The sequence below is a fragment of the Silurus aristotelis genome (assembly GCF_946808225.1).
Source record: "Silurus aristotelis genome assembly, chromosome: 5".
In the NCBI taxonomy this organism is placed as follows: Eukaryota; Metazoa; Chordata; class Actinopteri; order Siluriformes; family Siluridae; genus Silurus; species Silurus aristotelis.
Window position 1 is genome coordinate 29757827 of NC_139578.1, and position 22500 is coordinate 29780326.

The 22500-nt window shown below is 38.7% G+C and overlaps 3 protein-coding genes across 3 annotated transcripts in view; 1 reads left to right on the forward strand and 2 right to left on the reverse strand.

Annotated features, from left to right (window-relative positions):
- Positions 1-1170, reverse strand: part of angptl1b (angiopoietin-like 1b) — a 21646-nt gene extending 20476 nt beyond the window's left edge. Inside the window, exon 1 of the mRNA XM_083542795.1 lies at positions 789-1170. The gene's annotated coding sequence lies outside the window, so the exon portion shown is untranslated. The remainder of the gene's footprint in view (positions 1-788) is intronic.
- Positions 1171-4072: 2902 nt separating this feature from the next.
- tada1 (transcriptional adaptor 1) lies at positions 4073-16990 on the forward strand. The gene is made up of 8 exons (XM_083542913.1): positions 4073-4371; positions 6510-6601; positions 7184-7249; positions 7366-7463; positions 7585-7800; positions 7910-8061; positions 13958-14114; positions 14419-16990. Exons 1-8 carry the CDS (start codon positions 4277-4279, stop codon positions 14569-14571), a joined length of 1029 nt encoding a protein of 342 aa, XP_083399039.1. The 5' UTR covers positions 4073-4276; the 3' UTR covers positions 14572-16990.
- LOC310726890 (transcription factor Jun-like) lies at positions 16136-18844 on the reverse strand. The gene has a single exon (XM_083542945.1). The coding sequence runs from the start codon at positions 17869-17871 to the stop codon at positions 17005-17007; it is 867 nt and encodes a 288-aa protein (XP_083399071.1). The 5' UTR covers positions 17872-18844; the 3' UTR covers positions 16136-17004.
- Between the last annotated feature and the right edge of the window lie 3656 nt (positions 18845-22500).

Here is a 22500-nt window from a genome sequence, read left to right on the forward strand (position 1 = left end):
GTCATCTGTACTGTTCTTTACTGTTCTCTACTAACCTGCACTGTTCTCTAGTGTAATTTACTGTTCTATGATGTTCTTTCCTATTCTTGTATACCCTATTATTTAGAACTGTTCTCTAATAATCTGTGCTGTTCTATACTGTTCTCTATATGTACTGTTCTGTACTGTTCTTTACAGTTCTCTAGTGTACTCTACTCTTCTGTAAAGTTCTCTATTGTATTCTATTGTTGCATTTATTTTCTTTTCGGTTTCTTTTTCTTATTTGTATTCCTCTGTACTGTTTTCTACTGTACACTAATACAGGCTTCTGCTCTCGACTCTTCTTTAATTTTCTCTTACATTTTTACCTGCTTTGCTCCTTAACAATGTTTGCAGTTGTTTCGAAGCAGTGTCGATGAGTCCCAGCTGTTCTTTACTGTTCTCCTCCCATCATTTCCTTCCACTACTGTTTTTCTGATCTCAGCTCTTTTTTTTTTACTGTTCTTCCAGCAGTTGTTTACTGTTCTCTACTCTTCTGTACTTTCTGTCTGTTTTGTTCTTCTCCTCTTTACATTTTCCCAAGCAGAATGAGCCCTGTGTGTGTGTGTGTGTGTGTGTGTGTGTGTGTGTGTGTGTGTGTGTGTGTGTGTGTGTGTGTGTGTGTGTGAGTGTGTGATTGTTTGTTTCTCCTGTTCAGCCTGACTAATCAGCATGGAACATCTGAAAAGAGCCCGTGATACTTTTGAAGTTTTATTGTTTATGAAAGTTCCCAAGTCTCTGTGCCATGTTTTGGGTTCGGGATTACTCACCCGTACGAACTCAGCGCCTCGGAATGATTGGACTCACTCAGCTCCGCCGCGCTGCCATCCAAAACCCGGGTTATAATGAGAACAGACACAGGGCCCGTGATCCTGAAGGACCCCAGCTGTCCTGCGTCTAGGTCCACTCCCTCCTCGTGGTCTTCTGGCTAAAAGGAACCCAAAGCCAGGAAAACTGACATGGCAGATATGATTAATTATCACTCTATTGGTCTCCATCATTCATCAACGATGATCCTTCTGTCTGGAAAATATACAAGCCGACCTATTTATTAACTCGAAAAACTGAATCCCTCAGTATTAATCACAAACATTCTTCATAAACAACGCTGACGTGTTGAGTAATAAAGAAACAGGGCCGTCCTGTTGATCCACGGCTGTGGTGTGGATTTTCCTGCTGCTGAGCATCTGCCTTGCATTTGGAGTTTTATGGATTTCTTTGACTTAACCATCGAAAAAGAACAGACTGCCAGACATCTGAGTGACTTTTTAAAGTGCTGCGAGGCTTTAAGGTTGTTTTGGAACACACCATACACACCATTGGGAGTTATTTTAGACAGCAACTTATCTTTTAAAAATCACATCAATCAAGTTACAAAAACAGCCTTCTTTCACCTTAGAAATATTTCTAAGCTAAGAAATATGTTATCTATATCTGATGCAGAGAAGCTCTTCCATGCGTTTATGACCTCTAGAATAGACTACTGTAATGCATTACTAGGTGGATGTCCTGCATCATTAATAAACAAGCTTCAGTTAGTTCAGAATGCTGCAGCAAGAGTTCTTACTAGGTCAAGAAAATACGATCATATAACCCCAATCTTATCGTCCCTACATTGGCTTCCTATTAAGTTTCGAATAGACTACAAACTACTGCTACTCACTTATAAAGCACTAAATGGTTTGGCTCCCATGTATCTATCCAGTCTTTTAACACGCTACAATCCGTCACGCTCCCTGAGATCTCAAAACTCTGGGCTTCTAGTAGTTCCTAGAATAGCAAAGTCCACTAAAGGCGGTAGAGCATTTTCACATTTAGCTCCTAAACTCTGGAATAGTCTTCCTGACAGTGTTCGGGGTTCAGATACACTCTCCCAGTTTAAGTGTAGATTAAAAACATATCTTTTTAGCAAAGCCTACACATAACACACATCACACACATCACATCACAACCTTGTGCTCCAGAATATATGATCACATGCACATTATCAACTTGTGCTGTTAATATCATGAATAGCAGCTACGCTAATTCCTCTCCACTGCTTCTCTTTCTCTCCCCATCCCGAGGCATCCTGAGGTTTGGCCAGCTCCAGTCACGTCCCACCTCGTGAAGATTATGGACCTATGGATGATCATGGAGAAGTAGATGCCGAGTGTTTAAAGGCCCTGGCATGGAGAAGCTGATGCTGGATCTATGATGATCACAAATTGTTCTGTATTGTTGAAAGATTTATGACCAAACTTTTGATGTCACCCATATGAGGATGGGTTCCCCTTTGAGTCTGGTTCCTCTCAAGGTTTCTTCCTCATATCATCTAAGGGAGTTTTTCCTTGCCACTGTCGCCACGGCTGCTCATCAGGGACAAACGCACACCATTCACCTTCACTGTTGTTTTCTGTAAAGCTGCTTTGAGACAATGTCTGTTGTGAAAAGCGCTATACAAATAAACTTGACTTGACTTGACTTGACCATACCCACACATGAGGGAATTAGTCAATTGACAGTAAGCTGGAGTGAGATGGAGAAGGTGGACCTGGTTGGATGATGAACAGAAGGAGAGGCTGTGGAGGTGATGAGATTGATGTGTGGGAGGATGTTGGGTTGAATACAAAGAATATTAAAGAGAGGATGCTGTGTATCAGAGATTTAACTGAATGACTGAAGACGCAATAAAACACCAATGGAACAGTCACATTATAATTAATAAGCAAAACAATGTAATATAGTAATTACTTCATCATTGTGATCTTCTGCTTCTATAAGATCTTGTGTTCTGGATCTTTGTGTAGTTTTTCACACTCACACACACACACACACACACACACACACACACACACACACACACACACACACACACACACACACACACACACACACACACACACAGAGTTGTAGCTCTAGTTACACGAACTTATTCTGCCCTCTGCTGGCAGAAAGAGAGAGAGAGAGAGAGAGAGAGAGAGAGAGAGAGAGAGAGAGAGAGAGAGAAATCAATAGATTTGAGAGGGACAAAATATTCTATAGATAGATAGATAGATAGATAGATAGATAGATAGATAGATAGATAGATAGATAGATAGATTCTCAATATTCGTGATAATCTTATCCTTTTATAAACGATTATTATTATTGTTGTTGTTGTTGTTGTTGTAGTTCATTTTGTATTTTTTTAAGAAAAATAAATAAACGAATATAAATAAATGAATTGCTTTTAATAGATTTAATTTTTCTCAAACTTCCTGATCAGCTTATCTTTTGGGGAAATTATTCTTATTTTTATTATTCTTATTATTCTTATTTATTTTTATGTTATTACTATAGTTTATTAATCTTATTTTAGAGTTTGTATTTTTTTATGTTATTACTATTGTTTATTATTATTATTATTATTATTTTAGAAATTATATTATTGTTATTGTTATTTATTTTTATGTTGATTCATCATTCATTCATTCATTTTCTCCCGCTTATCCGTAATTCGGGTCGCGGGGGCAGCAGTCTAAGCAGGCCCCCGCCTTCGACTGCTGCCCAATCCTCACAGCACCGTCCCTTACGGTCCCTCCTGCAGGTGGTGAGCCCACGGGAAGGCGGCCCCACGTCACGCCGACGTCACGGACCTTGATATTTCCCTCGTAAGGGACCCCCGGAGCATAGAGGGTTAAGGGCCTTGCTCAAGGGCCCAAGAGTGGCAGCCTGGCGATACCGGGGCTTGAACCCCAGACCTTCCGATCGGCAGCCCAGCGCCTTAACCGCTGGAGCCACCACTCCCCTGTTGATAATATTGTTTATTATTTTATTATTATTATTTTATTGTTTATTATTATTATTATTATTATTATTATTATTTTAGAAATTATATTATTGTTATTGTTATTTATTTTTATGTTGATACTATTGTTTATCATTTTATTATTATTATTATTTTATTGTTTATTATTATTATTATTATTACTATTATAATTATTATTATTATTATTATTGTTGTTGTCTGGTCACGGTGTGGGCTGTACCACCCCTAAACAGCAGGGGGCGCTTGTTTGTTTGTTTTTCTTTTTCACAGAGACGTAAAGGAAGCCTGAACGCTCTCCGGGTCACGTGACCCCGGTTTTAGCCCGGCAGAAATATAAAAAAGAAGTGCGGTGATAATCGATATCTGTTCGTATATGCGCGGTTTACGGTTTCTCGGTATATAGTGTGGTGAGGCTCGGCGGTATCCGGTGCGCCCTCTCTCTGTCTCTCCCCCGCTTTGTTCAGCTCGATGGTAGGCGCCGATGTCGCCATGGCAGCTCACGCGAGCGAACTGGAGCTGGCGAAGAAGAACCTGACGGATGTGATCGGGGACAACATCAAACAGTGAGTTATTATTATTATTATTATTATTATTATTATTATTATTATTATTATTATTAAATACAGCTCTTAATGCCACAGTGCACGTGTGAGGGACAGACCGTGCTCTGTGTGTGTGTGTGTGTGTGTGTGTGTGTTAGCTCCGGTAGCTAACCTGCTAATTCAACATAAACCAATCAATAACTATTAGCATCAATATACACGTGATACACGTGTGATAGTAACTGCACACGTGCTGCACTGTTCTTCACTACTGATTATTTATATATATATATATATATATATATATATATATATATATATATATATATATAGATATAGATAGAGAGATGGAGAGATGGATAAAAGAGAGATGGATAGATAGAAAATGGATGGATAGATAAATGAATGGTTTGATAGATAGATAGATAGATAGATAGATAGATAGATAGATAGATAGATAGATAGATAGATAGATAGATAGATAGATAGATAACAAACGGATGTATGAATTAATAACATGAATAAATATCTAGATGAATGATAAATAAATGAGTGGATGGATGGATGGATGGATGGATGGATGGATAAACTGTAGGATGAATGGATGGATAAACTGTAGGATGAATGGATGGATGGATGGATAAACTGTAGGATGAATGGATGGATAAACTGTAGGATGGATGGATGGATGGATGGATAAACTGTAGGATGGATGGATGGATGGATGGATAAACTGTAGGATGAATGGATGGATAAACTGTAGGATGGATGGATGGATGGATGGATAAACTGTAGGATGAATGGATGGATAAACTGTAGGATGGATGGATGGATGGATGGATAAACTGTAGGATGGATGGATGGATGGATGGATAAACTGTAGGATGAATGGATGGATAAACTGTAGGATGAATGGATGGATAAACTGTAGGATGGATGGATGGATGGATAAACTGTAGGATGGATGGATGGGTGGATAAACTGTAGGATGGATGGATGGGTGGATAAACTGTAGGATGGATGGATGGATGGATGGATAAACTGTAGGATGGATGGATGGATGGATGGATAAACTGTAGGATGGATGGATGGGTGGATAAACTGTAGGATGGATGGATGGGTGGGTGGATAAACTGTAGGATGGATGGATGGATGGATGGATAAACTGTAGGATGGATGGATGGATGGATGGATGGATGGATAGACTGTAGGATGGATGGATGGATGGATAAACTAGGATGGATGGATGGATGGATAAACTGTAGGATGGATGGATGGATGGATAGACTGTAGGATGGATGGATGGATGGATAGACTGTAGGATAGATGGATGGATGGATAAACTAGGATGGATGGATGGATGGATAAACTGTAGGATGGATGGATGGATGGATAAACTGTAGGATGGATGGATGGGTGGATAAACTTTAGGATGGATGGATGGATGGATGGATGGATAAACTGTAGGATGGATGGATGGATGGATGGATAGACTGTAGGATGGATGGATGGATGGATAAACTGTAGGATGGATGGATGGATGGATAAACTGTAGGATGGATGGATGGATGGATAAACTGTAGGATGGATTGATGGATGGATAAACTGTAGGATGGATGGATGGATGGATAAACTGTAGGATGGATGGATGGATGGATAAACTGTAGGATGGATGGATGGATAGATGGATGAATAAACTGTGGTATGGATAAACTGTGGTATGGATAGATAAATTGATATATGGATGGATGCATTGATTAATTAATAAACTGTGAAACAGATGGATGTATGTACAGTATGTATGTATAGATGGTTCGATGGATGAATAAACTGGAATGGATGGATAGATTCATGCATTGATGGATGGATGGATGGATGGATGGATGGATGGATGGATGGATGGATGCATAGATAGATAGATAGATAGATAGATAGATAGATAGATAGATAGATAGATAGATAGATGGATGGATGGAAAATGAATGATTAGATATATAGATGGATAGATGAGGTGGATGGTTGGATAAAATAACTCTATAACATGAAAATAAATGTAATCTAGTAACTGCACACACTCTAGATGGTTTTATGCTTGTTTTTATGTTCATGTTTATTCGTATGTTTGTTTGTTTGTTTGTTTGTTTGTTTGTTTGTTGTAGTTACTGGGCGAATCTAAAGCTGTGGTTTAAACAGAAAATCAGTAAAGAGGAGTTTGATGTTGAGGCCCGTCGACTTCTGGGACACGATAACGGTGAGATTTTACTTTTAAAATGAGGTTCATATAAACGAGAAATGCTGGACAGATAGAGGGAGGGAGGGAGGGAGGGAGGGAGGGAGGGAGAGAGAGAGAGAGAGAGAGAGAGAGAGAGAGAGAGAGAGAGAGAGAGAGAGAGAGAGAGAATCTATCTGTCTGTCAGGGACTTTATGGTGTGGTGTAGTTACAGTAATGATGGTGTTTGAAATGATGTAAATAATCAGGACACCAGACGTACCTTTTGTTATGTTTCCACACGGACGGCTTTAATTGCCGGATCTGCGCATCAAGGTCGGATCGTGGTGCTGATTTGAGATTTGACACGTTAAAGAAAGGGCGCCGTGAATAAATGTGTTGCGTTTAAAGGTTTTATTTCGCCTCTTCTATATTTATTGATATTTTAAGTAAAACAGAAATGCGTGAACACGTCATTAGCACGTGAACGGTGACGGCTCTAATATAAACGTGGCTCTTTTTTCCCGTTTCTCTGTAAGTGGTACTGAAGAGAAACTCCTGAAGACATCAGAAAACACTGATTTTCCACTGACACGTTTTTTCCCTCCTTTCCCCTGTTTGTAGTTCACGTCCACAATGACTTCCTGTTGGCCATTCTCACGCGTTGCCAGATCATCGTATCCACACCAGGTAGGATTCAACACGTGCTGCACAAAATAGTCCAAAAGCTGCAGCTATGAAGACTTTTTTTATATATATATATATATAATATATTTATACTTTTTTTCTTTCTTTTTCCCCAACAGAGGGTCCCGGCTCGCTGCAGTGGTCCGGGGGTTCTGCCTCGAAGCCCGCCAAGCCCAAAGGCAAAAAGAAATTTTCCTCCGTGCGCCAGAAATTTGACGTAACTCCTTTTTTTATTTTTTTCCTTTTCTTTTGTTGTTGTTGTTGTTGTTGTGGTTGTTTTTTTTTTTTTTTTCTGTGTGTTAGATGTCTGCTGATCTTCTCCATCTGTCTCTGTCCAGCATCGCTTCCAGCCTCAGAACCCACTGAGCAGCGCACAGACGTTCAGCCCTCGTGAGTCCCGAGCGGAGGAGGAAGAGATGATGAAGCTCAGCGCTCACACGCTCTTACTGCCCACCAGGGGGCAGCTGGAGGCTCGCATGATGGTGAGCGCCTTCGAGATGGGTCTCGACAACGTGACCGAGGACGCCGTGAGCACTGTGGTGTGCGCACTCAAGGTGTGTGTGTGTGTGTGTGTGTGTGTGTGTGTGTGTTGGAGAATAAAGATTTTTTTTTGTTATTATTATTATTAAAGATATTGGTTTTCTGTTGGATCTTGATGTTCAGGTGCATTTGAAAGACCTGCTCACTGCAGTGGTGTCGAGGAGAAAAGCCTACCGTCTGAGAGAAGGACATTTCCAGTACGCGTTTGGCAGCGACGTCGCACCACAGCCGTACCTGAAGAACAGCCTGGCAGCGTATCACACCGTCACTGAGTGGTGAGTCTCCACCTCTCACTTATACTACTCGATTCTGTACTCGATTCTATATTCGATTCTGTACTCGATTCTGTACTCGATTCTGTACTCGATATTGTACTCGATTCTGTACTCGATTCTGTACTCGATATTGTACTCGATTCTGTACTCGATTCTGTACTCGATATTGTACTCGATTCTGTACTCGATATTGTACTCGATTCTATACTCGATTCTGTACTCGATTCTATACTCGATTCTGTACTCGATTCTGTATTCTAGACTCTATTTTATATACTCTATTTTATACTCTATTTTATACTCTATTTTATATCAGGGGTCACCAACCTTTTTGACACCGAGAGCTGCTACTTGAGTACTGACTAATGTGAATGTGGGCTACCAGTTTGATACACACTTCTGAAATAACAAATTTGCACAATTTAATTAACTATAATTAAATACAGACAGGAATATTATTCCAGAATAAATAAATTCAAACTTTAAATAACTTAAAATATTTTTTGCTCTCCATAAAAATATCTCCAGTCAAACACCAGACGTCTCACAGCTTCATCATGCAGCTCTTCAGAAACTCTCCCTCAGTAAATAACCGGCTGATGTGACTCTGATTTCTCCTCTGTTTTCACACCAGCTTCACTTTGTGATTTTGCTCTGGTTAAAAAACGTCTGCTGAAATGTGAGATTCTTCTTTAACTCTTCTCCTTTCTGGATCTTCTGCTCTGCATTCGGGTTTTTCAGCTTCTCCTGATGTTTTGTCTCGTAGTTCCGTCTTAGATTTTTATTTCTTAATTACAGCCACATTCGCTCCACTAATAACACACACGTGTTTACCAGCAGTGTCAGTAAACATCTACTCAGGATACACTTTTCTCTTCACCACTGTGAGGCGCTGTTTCACAATAACTGTACAATAGGGTTAAATACATCAACAGAAGCTCGACTTGATTGACGCTGGATTGTTCCCAGGTAGTCTAGTGTTAAGTAAGACAGCTGAAGCGCTGCATTGTGGGATCTGTAGTTTGTGTTTATCAGCGCTTCATATCGCCGGGACATTAATAACAATAATAATAGATTAATATAAAATCATCTCACGGGCCAGATGTAATTGGACGTCGGGTCGGATTTGACACTGAGTTTGACACCCCTGATCTATGTGAAGACACTCATCATGTTAATGATTTCTCACAATAATTATCAACAATCATTTAACAAGGTAGGAAACAGATATTTTTAGAAAAGGCTCGCGGGCGATTCATGTGGTCCTTGCGGGCGACCTGGTGTCCCCTGCTCTATTCTATATTCTATACTCTATATTCTATACACTATACTCTATATTCTATACACTATACTCTATACACTATATTCTATACTCTATACACTATACTCTATATTCTATACACATACTCTATACACTATATTCTATACTCTATACACTATATTCTATACTCTATACACTATACTCTATACACTATACTCTATACACTATACTCTATACACTATACTCTATACTCTATATTCTATACTCTATATATTCTATACTCTATATTCTATACACTATATTCTATACTCTATACACTATATTCTATACTCTATATATTCTATACTCTATATTCTATACTCTATACACTATATTCTATACTCTATATATTCTATACTCTATATTCTATACACTATATTCTATACTCCATTCTATACTCTATATTCTATACTCTATTCTATACTCTATATTCTATACCCCATTCTATACTCTATATTGTATACTTCATTCTATACTCTATATTCTATACTCTATATTCTATACTCTATATTGTATACTCAATTCTATATTCTATACTCTATATTCTATTCTTAATTTTTATTCCATACCCTATACTCTATATTCTATACTCAATTCTATACTCCATTCTATACTCTATATTCTATACTCCATTCTATACACTATATTCTATACTCTATATTCTATACTCCATTCTATACTCTATATTCTATACTCTATATTCTATACTCTATATTCTATACTCTATATTCTATACTCCATTCTATACTCTATATTCTATACTCCATTCTATACTCTATATTCTATACTCTATATTCTATACACTATATTCTATACACTCCATTCTATACTCTATATTCTATACTCTATATTCTCTTCTCTATATTCTATACTCCATTCTATACTCTATATTCTATACTCAATTCTATCCTCTATAGTCTATACTCTATATTCTATACTTAATTTTTATTCCATACCCTATACACTATATTCTATACACTATACTCTATACACTATACTCTATACACTATACTCTATATTCTATACACTATACTCTATATTCTATACACTATACACTATATTCTATACTCTATACACTATATTCTATACACTATACTCTATACACTATACTCTATACACTATACTCTATATTCTATACTCTATATTCTATACTCTATATTCTATACTCTATATTCTATTCTCTATACACTATATTCTATACTCTATACTCTATACACTATACTCTATACTCTATATTCTATACACTATATTCTATACTCCATTCTATACTCTATATTCTATACTCTATATTCTATACCCCATTCTATACTCTATATTGTATACTCCATTCTATACTCTATATTCTATACTCTATATTCTATACTCAATTCTATATTCTATACTCTATATTCTATACCTAATTTTTATTCCATACCCTATACTCTATATTCTATACTCTATATTCTATACTCTATATTCTATTCTCTATACACTATATTCTATACTCTATACTCTATACACTATACTCTATACTCTATATTCTATACTCTATATTCTATACACTATATTCTATACTCTATATTCTATACTCTATATTCTATACCCCATTCTATACTCTATATTGTATACTCCATTCTATACTCTATATTCTATACTCTATATTCTATACTCAATTCTATATTCTATACTCTATATTCTATACTCCATTCTATACTCTATATTCTATACTCTATATTCTATACACTATATTCTATACACTATATTCTATACACTATATTCTATACACTCCATTCTATACTCTATATTCTATACTCTATATTCTCTTCTCTATATTCTATACTCCATTCTATACTCTATATTCTATTCTCAATTCTATACTCTATAGTCTATACTCTATATTCTATACTTAATTTTTATTCCATACCCTATACTCTATATTCTATACACTATATTCTATACTCCATTCTATATTCTATATTCTATACTCTATATTCTATACACTAAATTCTATACTCTATATTCTATATTCTATACTTAATTTTTATTCCATACCCTATACTCTATATTCTATACTCTATATTCTATACTTAATTTTTATTCCATACCCTATACTCTATATTCTATACTCTATATTCATTCATTTATTTTCTCCCGCTTATCCGTAATTCGGGTCGCGGGGGCAGCAGTCTAAGCAGGCCCCCGCCTGCTGCCCATTTCTCACAGCACCGTCCCTTACGGTCCCTCCTGCAGGTGGTGAGCCCACGGGAAGGCGGCCCCACGTCACGGACCTTGATATTTCCCTCGTAAGGGACCCCCGGAGCATAGAGGGTTAAGGGCCTTGCTCAAGGGCCCAAGAGTGGCAGCTTGGCGATACCGGGGCTTGAACCCCAGACTACTCTATATTCTATACTCTATATTCTATACTCCATTCTATACTCCATTCTATATTCTATACTTAATTTTTATTCCATACCCTATATTCTATACTCCATATTCTATACTCCATTCTATATTCTATACTCTATATTCTATACTCTATACTCCATTCTATACTCTATTCTATACTTAATTTTTATTCCATACCCTATATTCTATACTCCATTCTATACTCCATTCTATACTCTATATTCTATACTCCATTCTATACTCTATATTCTATATTCTATACTTAATTTTTATTCCATACCCTATACTCTATATTCTATACTCCATTCTATACTCTATATTCTATACTCTATATTCTATACTCTATATTCTATACTCTACTTTATATTCTATACCTTATACTCTATATTATATACACACGTGGATAAAATTGTTGGTACCCTTCAGTCAATTAAAGAAAAACTCGTGGTCAATGGTCACAGAAAAAACTTTAATCTGACAAAAATAATAATAAATAGAGATTCTATGAATGTTAACCAATGAAAGTCAGACATTGCTTTTCAACCAGGCTTCAACTGAATTATTTAAAAAATGAAATGGAACAGGTCTGGACAAAAATGATGGTACCCCTAGAAAAGACTGAAAATAATTTGACCAAAGGGACATGTTAATTCAAGGTGTGTACAGTAATTAGCATCACAGGTGTCCACAATCTTATCAGTCAGTGGGTCTATATATAGTGCTCCAGGTAGTCACTGTGTCGTCTGGTGACATGGTGTGTACCACACTCAACATGGACCAGAGGAAGTGAAGGAAAGAGTTGTCTCAGGAGATTAGAAAGAAAATTATAGACAAGCATGATAAAGGTAAAGGCTATAAGACCATCTCCAAGCAGCTAGATGTTCCTCTGACTGCAGTTGCACATATTATTCAGAAATTTAAGATTCATGGGACTGTAGTAAACCTTCCTGGACGTGGCCGCAGGGGGAAAATTGATGACGAATCAAAGAGACGGATAATCCGAATGGTAACAAAAGAGCCCAGAAAGACTTCTAAAGAGATCCGAGGTGAACTCCATGTTCAAGGAACATCAGTGTCAGATCGCACCATCCGTCGTTGTTTGAGCCAAAGTGGACTACATGGGAGACGACCAAGGAGGACAACAAATCATAAAAAAGCTAGACTGGAATATGCCAAAGCTTCTGGGAGAATGTCCTATGGACAGATGAGACAAAAATTGAACTTTTTGCCAAGGCACATCAGCACTATGTTCATAGAAGGAAAAATGAAGCATATCAAGAAAAGAATACTGTCCCTACTGTGAAACATGGAGGAGGCTCGGTTATGTTCTGGGGCTGCTTTGCTGCATCTGGCACAGGGAGCCTTGAATCTGTGCAGGGTACAATGAAATCTGAAGACTATCAAGTGATTCTAGAGAGAAATGTGCTGGCCAGTGTCAGAAAGCTTGGTCTCAGTCGCAGGTCATGCAACCGGACAATGACCCAAAACACTTTTTTATATTGCTTTACTTCATTTTATATTCTATACCTTACACTCTATATTCTATACCCTATATTCTACACTCAATATTTTATACTTTACTCTATCTTTTTTTTTTCTTTTTTTTTTTTTTTACTATATGTAGTATAGTATTCTATACTATACGTACGTTCTTTTCTTTATATTCTATATTTTATATTCTATTCTATACTCTATATTCTATTCTGTACTTAATTTTATATTCTATTCTATACTCTATATTCTGTACTTTATTCTTTATTCTATACTGTATATTCCATACTATTTTGTTTACCTAATATTATACACTATTCTATTTTTTACTCTATATACTCTATTCTGTTTTCTATACACTACTTTATTCTGTACTGTATACTGTTTTATACTCTATGTTCTATAGCTTATATTTTATACTTGATTCTATACACTATATACTTTTCACTTTATAACACTAATTAAATGTGTGGCTGGACGATTCAGCTGTCGAGTTGCCCATTTATTGTGTGTTCATGCTTAATTCTTGTTTGCTTTTTGACTCTTTCTAATAATACACGTGTGTCTATAGTGGTGTATGTGTGTGTGTTCGAGCATGTGTACACGTGCGCATATCTCCATGACGTCGCTGTTTCCCCGCATCATGCAGCGAGCACGTATAGTAACCAGGATGTAGCAGTGCACCGAGGTGACATTCGTGTTTATCTATTCTCCCCGCAGCCCCCCTTCCAGCGCCTCGCTGCCGGCTGCCCCGCCCTCCAGGGTGTCTCCAGACGATGCCGAACAGCAGGCTGCTTTCCTATTGGCCTGTTCTGGAACCAGTGCCCCCGCCCCTCTGCCTCCCATCAGTATCTACGACCTACTGGAGGCTCTACAGGTGACTCAATTTACCGGGGGATTATTTCAATAACCTGAATATTCCTGAATATTCCCATTACTTTATGTACTTATACTCAGTAACCCTCAGTATTACTGTGGTGTAATAATGCGCAGGCAGCATTTCTGAACTTCAGGTCTCATTTCTGTTGAATGTTTAGAGTGCATGGGCGGGGCTTATTTGCTTAACTTTTGCAAATTTCAAAATTCAAATCTTGGAAAAGCCATGAAAAGCCTCATTTTTTTAAAACCAACTTCAACCCAAAACTGTGTGTGTGTGTGTGTGTGTGTGTGTGTGTGGTCAGGTACACCGGAGCGCGATGCCCTCTCACACCATGTACGCTCTGAACATGGAGCGCATTCTCGCCCGCCTCTGGCACCCGAGTCACGAGGAGCTCGAGCAGGACAACATCCACAGACAGCGTCTAGCCGCCAAGGAGGGTCTGTCACTCTGCTGAGGCCACGCCCATTTCTTTCTGTCCTACAACTGGACTGCGTACGGACAGTGCAGACTTCCACATCCTGTTTGAATTTATACGGTTGATGCCTATGTGCTTTTGTTAATATATTTTTTTTACTAATGAAATACAGTTCACGTTTTCACTGCACAGACATGACGTTCCTCTCATTTCCAATCCTTTTCCTTATTTTTCTATCCCGCCCACTAATCAGCAGGAAGTGCTGCTCACGAGTAAAACGTTATCCGGCCACTCTGTCGCGTACAAAAACGCTCAGTTTAATTCTTTTGGAATCCCCGAAGTGTCGTTGCGCTCCACCCCAGGAGCCTTATTCTAATTCTAATATTTCTGTTTATATATTGCTCCTAAATTCTTTATTCTGTCGTTTTATCCTGGCTGATTCAAGGTGGTGGTAAAGTATGGAGGGATCAGCAGTAGAGGATGGAAGGATTAATGGTAAAGGGTGGAGGGATCAGCGGTAGAGGATAGAAGGATTAATGGTAAAGGGTGGAGGGATCAGCGGTAGAGGATGGAAGGATACATTGGGAAGAATGGAAGGATCAGTGGTAAAGAATGGAGGAAACAGAAGTAGAAGATGAAAGGATCCAGGATAGAGGCTGAAGGGATCAGCGGTAGATGATGGAGGAATCAGCGGTAGAGGATGAAAGAGTCAATGGTAAAAGATGGAAGGAACAGTGGTAAAGGATGGAGGTATCAGCGGTAGAGGATGGATGGATTAGCAGTAGAGGAAGGATGGATCAGCAGTAGAGGATGGATGGATTATCAGTAGAGGAAGGATGGATCAGCAGTAGAGGATGGATGGATGGATTAGCAATAGAGGATGGATGGATCAATGGTAAAGGATGGAGGGATCAACGGTAGAGGAAGGAAGGAAGGATCAGTGGTAGAGGATGGAGGGAGCAGTGGTAGAAGATGGAGAGATGGAGGTATTAGGAAACCTGTTCTAGTCAGTAAGCTGCTATAGAAGAACTTCAGAAGGCTGAAAAGAAGCTGTGCAGCTGCACTCTGGATCTGCTGTTGAGCCTATATTTCATTTCGCAGCAGACTTCCAGCAGTGAGATGATCTGCAGAACAAACATCTGCACGATAATTGATTGTAAAGTATTGGGACACCTGACTTCCAGACATATGGGTTCTCCAACTGTTGCCACAAAGATGGAGGCACACAACTGTATATGATGTTTTTGCATGTGGTTGGTTAAAATTTTCCCTTCATTAGAATTCGGAGACCCAAACCTGTTCCAGCATGATGATGCTCCTGTGCACAAAGCAAACTCCATGAAGATCTACTTTACATATGATCGGGAAGATGTGGAAGATCTCCTGCAATTAAGCTCTAACCCTGTTAAAAACCATGAATTAGAACACCCTCATGTACCACCTTCCAGACGAGTGGAGGTTATTATTATATTTATAGCAGTATTATATATAAATATATTGTAAATATTTAATCATGCATTATAACATCGGTGTGAGAATCTCACGTTTCTCGCCTTCGGATGCCCACGAGTCACGTGCACGATCGTAGAAAGCGATTCGTTCATTTCGTTTACACAGATCTGTTTATTTACTTACACAGGTTCAGGAGCGAGAATATAAAATACGTATACAATATTTTATTTTTGTACATAATGTAGGAAACAGGTTGTAGAAAAAAACTTACAACAGTGCAAAACTGTATTTAGTATAAAGAACAGTGGGGGGGGATGACGTCATGTGTTAATATAAAACTGAGTCATTTATAGTCAGTAAGTGCTCTATAGAGGTTACTCAGGGTCACAGGGGAGACGGGAAACAGGAAAACCAGGCCTGAGAAGGTGGGAATACACACACACACACTCCTATCTATCTATCTATCTATCTATCTATCTATCTATCTATCTATCTATCTACACAAAAGAGTTAGTCACCAGCACTTTTTTTGTGATGAGGAAAACCACAAAACCCAGATAAACCCCGAAACCGGACCCCCGGCCCCTTTCAAGTGGCACTGAACCGTACCATCTGTGCCACCTGAGACCCCATCATAGTCCTCCTTTTTTTTTTTTAAAGTACCTTGATAGGAGGAAAATTGGAAGACGAGTTTATAGCCCATAGTGCTGTTTGATTAAAAAAATTAAAGGGGCTGGATGTGATTTTCGCACATCTGGCCCTGATGTTCTTGAGTGAAAAAAATCTGATGGGGAACAGTGTGTAGAGTAAGGTGCAATTTTTTTTTTCCTTTTTGGAAAGAAACAAGCAAATAAACAACCAAACAAAAGGTGGAAGTCATTTCTGGGCCAGAAATGAATAAGTATACAGAAGTCTGAATTGAATAGGGGGGATATGGGGGTCTACCATGGTTGAATCTGAGATGTTTGAGGTTGTTGCAAATAAAAAAATAGAAAAAAAAAAAAAAGACAGACCGCACCTTTAAAACTCTGTAACAGTTTGTAGCTGCTGACTGAGGAGCTTGCAGCCGCTCTTGATGTGATCCAGGAGCTGGTGTCGGAGCTGCGCCACCTGGTCCCTGAGCGTGTCGGCGGCGCCGCGCAGCTCTCCGTTTTCCCCGGACAAGCGGCTCACACGCTCCTCCAGCCGCGCCAGCCTCTCCAGCTTCCGCTTGCGGCACTTGGAGGCGGCCACGCGGTTCCTCATGCGCTTCCTCTCGGCTTTAATCCGCTCCTGGTCCTCCATGTCGATGGGAGACAGCGGGGGCGTCTCGGGGACTTTCTGCGACTCGTCCTTGAGCGCCGGCGCGCAGGCGAACTGCGGAAGGTGCGCGCACGGAGGTGCGTCGGGGTACGCGGAGATGGCGGTGTCCCCCCACGTTTGGCTCAGCTGCTCCTCAAAGCTATGAGACGTGCCGTGAGCTACAGGTGGTGGTGGTGGGACATCCTCATCGGGGTCGCCGTTCATCCTCTGGTGACACCGAAACTCCTCCGGGGCGAATGCGTCGTGCTCGTCGGCGCCGCGTTTGGGCGCGGGGAAAACGCGCGGCGGACCCCCCGCGACCGGCGTGGACGCGTTCGACCCCCCGCACGACTGCATGATGAGCCGCTCGAGCTCAGGCGACGTGAGCCTGAGGACGTGGAGGTCGGGCGACGTGAGTGCGAGCGCCTCGTGCGCGTCGGCCGCGCTCAGGTTCACGTTCAGGCTCAGGTTCAGGTTCAGGTTGCGCGTCATGGCGCCGTAGCCGTGTCCTCCTGTCTCACCGTTATGATGATGATGATGATGATGATGAAGATGATGATGGTTTAAAACCCCATCCAGAGCTTCATTATAAAACACACCATCCATGTTCTTTCCAAAAAAGAGAACGGAAGAACCCAAAACCTGCGCAAGAAACACCTTCAAAGTGCTTCAATTCAATTCTCATAAACTAAAAAATCAACTTTTCCACTGAAGTTTTTTCTCCTGAAGATCCTGAAAACATTTTTTCCACTTCCGACGTGGAAACCAAAAAAGTTTGGTTGAGTTTTTTTTCTCTCTTCACTCCTCCACTCGGTCCAGGAGGCACGGCGGAGCTCGAGACCTGCAAATAAAGATGATGTCATGTTAAACAACACTCACTGGTCCATGAGACCGAGATGGGCGTGGTGAAGGCACTCCAGATACCACCCCTTACCCACCCGCCCAGCGCAATGCTTCATGGGATTAGGTAATGCCCTGATTCATTCAGCGGTGCACCTTGGGATTACGTAGTGCTCTGGAAGATCTGGTGACTGTACTCGGGTTTATGGTGCAGTGCTGAGAAAAAGTGTCCGAGCACCAGACCTGGTGGCAATGCATCCATATGATCAAAACCAGGTGGCATATAAAGTTCATGAGATGTTTGTAGTTACAATTAAAGAAAAAAAAAAACACTTTTCCCCCCACATCCAGGATGACACACGTGTCCACCGTAGGCTTGGTTCGCTCCTCAGACCCCCGCCGTGTGGCATGGTTGCCTCGGCTGCACGACAACAAACACGTGGAGGAATTTGGCACTGGGAGTCGAAAAAACAATCTTAGCTTGGAACGGGGTTTTTTTTCACCCAGGCCGAGTCCTTCTTTCGCTTCTTACTTCTCCATTGTGTGTGTGTGTGTGTGTGTGTGTGTGTGTGTGTGTGTGTGTGTGTGTGTGAGCAAGATGGAAGATCAGAGCTCCAGGGTTCCATGCTGAGGATAACATCTGATCCGTCTTGAGATTCTGAGATTCAGGCTCAGTGGAAGGGTTTCCTCAGGGTTCTCTGGTTTTCTTCTGAGGATAGACACAGTTTTATATTTACACTATATATATATATATATAATGTATATAATTTATATCAGGTGTGTAAAAGTACACAACATTCACGGTTCTGTACAATTTAAAAGAAAATTCCTGCTTGGCTACAAAATATATAAAATATCAAAAATATTATAAAATATTATTGTATATAAATTAAAACGTCAACAAATATCTTTATTCCTTCCATCCATCCTTCGTTCATTCACTCCCTCCCTCCATATGTGGAATTATCAGGATTTTCTCTTTTCAGCTGAACTTAAAATGCTAAAGAATGCAGATTATATAAACACAAACAGAGGCACACACACACACACACACTCACACACACACACACACTGCTGTAGTGACTCTGTGATGAATCACTGAGACGACTCGTCTTTCCATACAAACTTACAGCTTCATGTCCTGGCAGGTTGATGAAATCATATCGTGTCTGAAAAACTCAGGATCAAATCTGCTGATCACGACGTCCTGTGTGTGAATTATTATTTATTTATTTATTTATTTATTTATCCTTCACACCACAATACATCAGTGAACCTGCTCACATCAGAGACACCTTTACCACTCAAATACACTCAGAGTCACTCCAGCTGTTATACACATGTGTCCTTCATTTCTTTACTTCTTTACTTCTTTCTTTACTTCTTTCTTTACTTCTTTCTTTCTTTCTTTACTTATTTACTTCTTTACTTCTTTCTTTACTTCTTTCTTTACTTCTTTCTTTCTTTCTTTCTTTACTTATTTACTTCTTTACTTCTTTCTTTCTTTACTTCTTTCTTTACTTCTTTCTTTCTTTCTTTACTTATTTACTTCTTTACTTCTTTCTTTCTTTACTTCTTTCTTTACTTCTTTCTTTCTTTCTTTACTTATTTACTTCTTTACTTCTTTCTTTACTTCTTTCTTTCTTTACTTCTTTCTTTACTTCTTTACTTCTTTCTTTCTTTACATCTTTACTTCTTTCTTTCTTTCTTTACTTCTTTACTTCTTTCTTTCTTTAATTCTTTCTTTACTTCTATCTGGGGTTCTTTCTTTCCTTCTTTATTCTATCTTGGGTTCTCTTTCTTTCTTTCTTTCTTTCTTTCTTTCTTTCTTTCTTTCTTTCTCTACCTGGGGTTCTATCTATCTATCTATCTATCTATCTATCTATCTATCTATCTATCTATCTATCTATCTATCTATCTATCTATCTATCTATCTATCTATCTATCTATCTGTTTTTTCATTCTTTCTTACTATCTATCTGGGTTTCTTATTTTCTTTTTTACCTTCTTTCTTGCTTACTTACTTCCCTCTCTCTCTCTCACTAAGGTTTTCTTTCTGTCGTGCTTTCTTTTAAATCCCCCCCCCCCACACACACACACACACAGCAGTAAAACTAATACTGATTATTTATGTTTATTTGTTGAATAATATTCGCAGTGACGTCAGCGCGAGTTTATTTTTGTTTCGCGGTTTGGTTCCTCTCTCTCGCCGTAGCTCAAAGTCTGTACATCTCAGTAGCAGCTGCAGCGCTCGAGGTGTTTGTGTGTTTTCAGAAGCGCGCGTGTCACTTCCGGGTAAACAAATCAATATTAATCACTTATTATTATTCTTCTGCATTTTATACCATGTTTATTAAATATTTAGACTTTTTTTTTATCTGAGTTTATCTCCTCAACGAGCTGCGTTCAGTAACAACAACAACCCTACAGTGTGAGTTTATATATTAGAAATAAAACTAAAACTAAAATATACATAGAAATAACTGTAAAATCCCAAAATAACGGATATAATAATAAAAATAATAATTAAAAATTAAAGGTACAAACGGAATGGTTTGGGTCACGTGACCAGCTGGCCCGCCTCCTGTATGTGTTTATATCAAAGTAAAGCACGCTTTATTTATATATTTATTTATACATGTATTTATTTTTGTATTTTAGAGGGAAAAATTAATATCTACATGTTGGAAAGCACTGCAAACTATATTATACCGTGGTCTGGAGCATAATCCGAAGCATCAGTCAGTAAAATATTATATATATATATATATATATATATATATATATAAAATAATATAATATGATATAATTGTAATTGTAATTGTAATTATTTATATTTTTATAATTATTATTATTCATTATTTTATTATATATATATATATATATATATATATATATATATATATATATATATATATATATATATAATAAAATAAAATGTATTTAATGTTTATTGTTTATTATTTTATTTATTATTATTTGTAATTATTTTTTTATTTTTTTATTATTTTTATTATATATATAATAATTTTTTTTATTATTATTATAATTATTATTATTATTTATATATTTTTTATTAATTAATTGAATTTATATATATATATATATATTTTCCATTATTTGTATTATTTCCAACACTGTACATTAATAGTGAAGACGTCCAAAGTATGAAAGAACACATATGAAATCATGTCGTAAACAAAATCCTGTTAAATAACCCAGAAAATATTTGATATTCTGAATTCTTCAGACACCTTTTGCTTTTGGGACAGTTTTACACACTTCTCTCGGTGAGCCTCATCAGGTATTTCCCAGAGTTCCCAGAGGTGTTGAGTGCTTGTTGGCTGCATTTCCTTTACTCTCCGGTCCATGTCACCCCAAACCTTTGCAGAGTTTCATCACTCTCTTTCTGGGACAAATAAGCGTGTGCTCTCAATTTAGATTGAATCACCAAGTGTCACCAGCAAAGCATCTCCGCACCATCACACCTCCTCATCCATGGTTCACAGTGGGAACCACGCATTCAGGAACCGTCCCTTCACCCTCAGTGCGTCTAATTAAAATCTCACACTTTGACTCGTCTGAATAAAGGAACGTTTTCCACTGATCTAATGTCTATTTCTTGTGGTCTCTTCTGCTTGTTATAATTTTGAAGGCCTGACTCATGCAGTCCCCTCTGTACAGTGGATGTTGGAACATGTTTGCCACATGAATTTAGGCAAATCGGTGGTTTCTGAGGCTGGTAATTCTACTACACTTATCCTCTGCAGCAGAGGTAGCTCTTAGGCTTCCTTTCCTGAGACGGTCCTCATGAGAGCCTGTTTCTTCAAAGATAGTTTTGGAGACGGCTCTTGGAGATACATCGGAAGTTCTTGAGATGTTTCCGACATCCCTTTTTATCCCTTAAAGAAATGATGGACTGTCTTTTCTCTTTCTTTAACTCAGTTTATCTTGCTATAATTAAGGATTTATACTATAGTTGTACGAGCACTTATGGGTCCATTGACTCCACACTTTACATACATCAATCACATTAAGTCTTTTATCCGTTTATGGTTACATGTTCCTTGTGTTCATGCTCCAAAATCTCCCAATGATGGTCCTGAGTTTGTATCTAAAACTCTATAGTATGTTGAATTAGCCGTCAGTCAATACGTGGGAACAACTCTATGTCTGTATCACACACACACACACACACACACACACACACACACACACACACACACACACACACACACTTGTCTTTTGTGTACAGATAAATGACGAGCGTCACTTCGCCCATGGAGGATGGTTGTTACGTGGGCGTGGACGTGGGCAGTGGCAGCGTTCGAGCCGCGCTGGTTTCCCGAGACGGCCGAGTTATGGCCACGGCGGAGGAACCCATACAGATCTGTA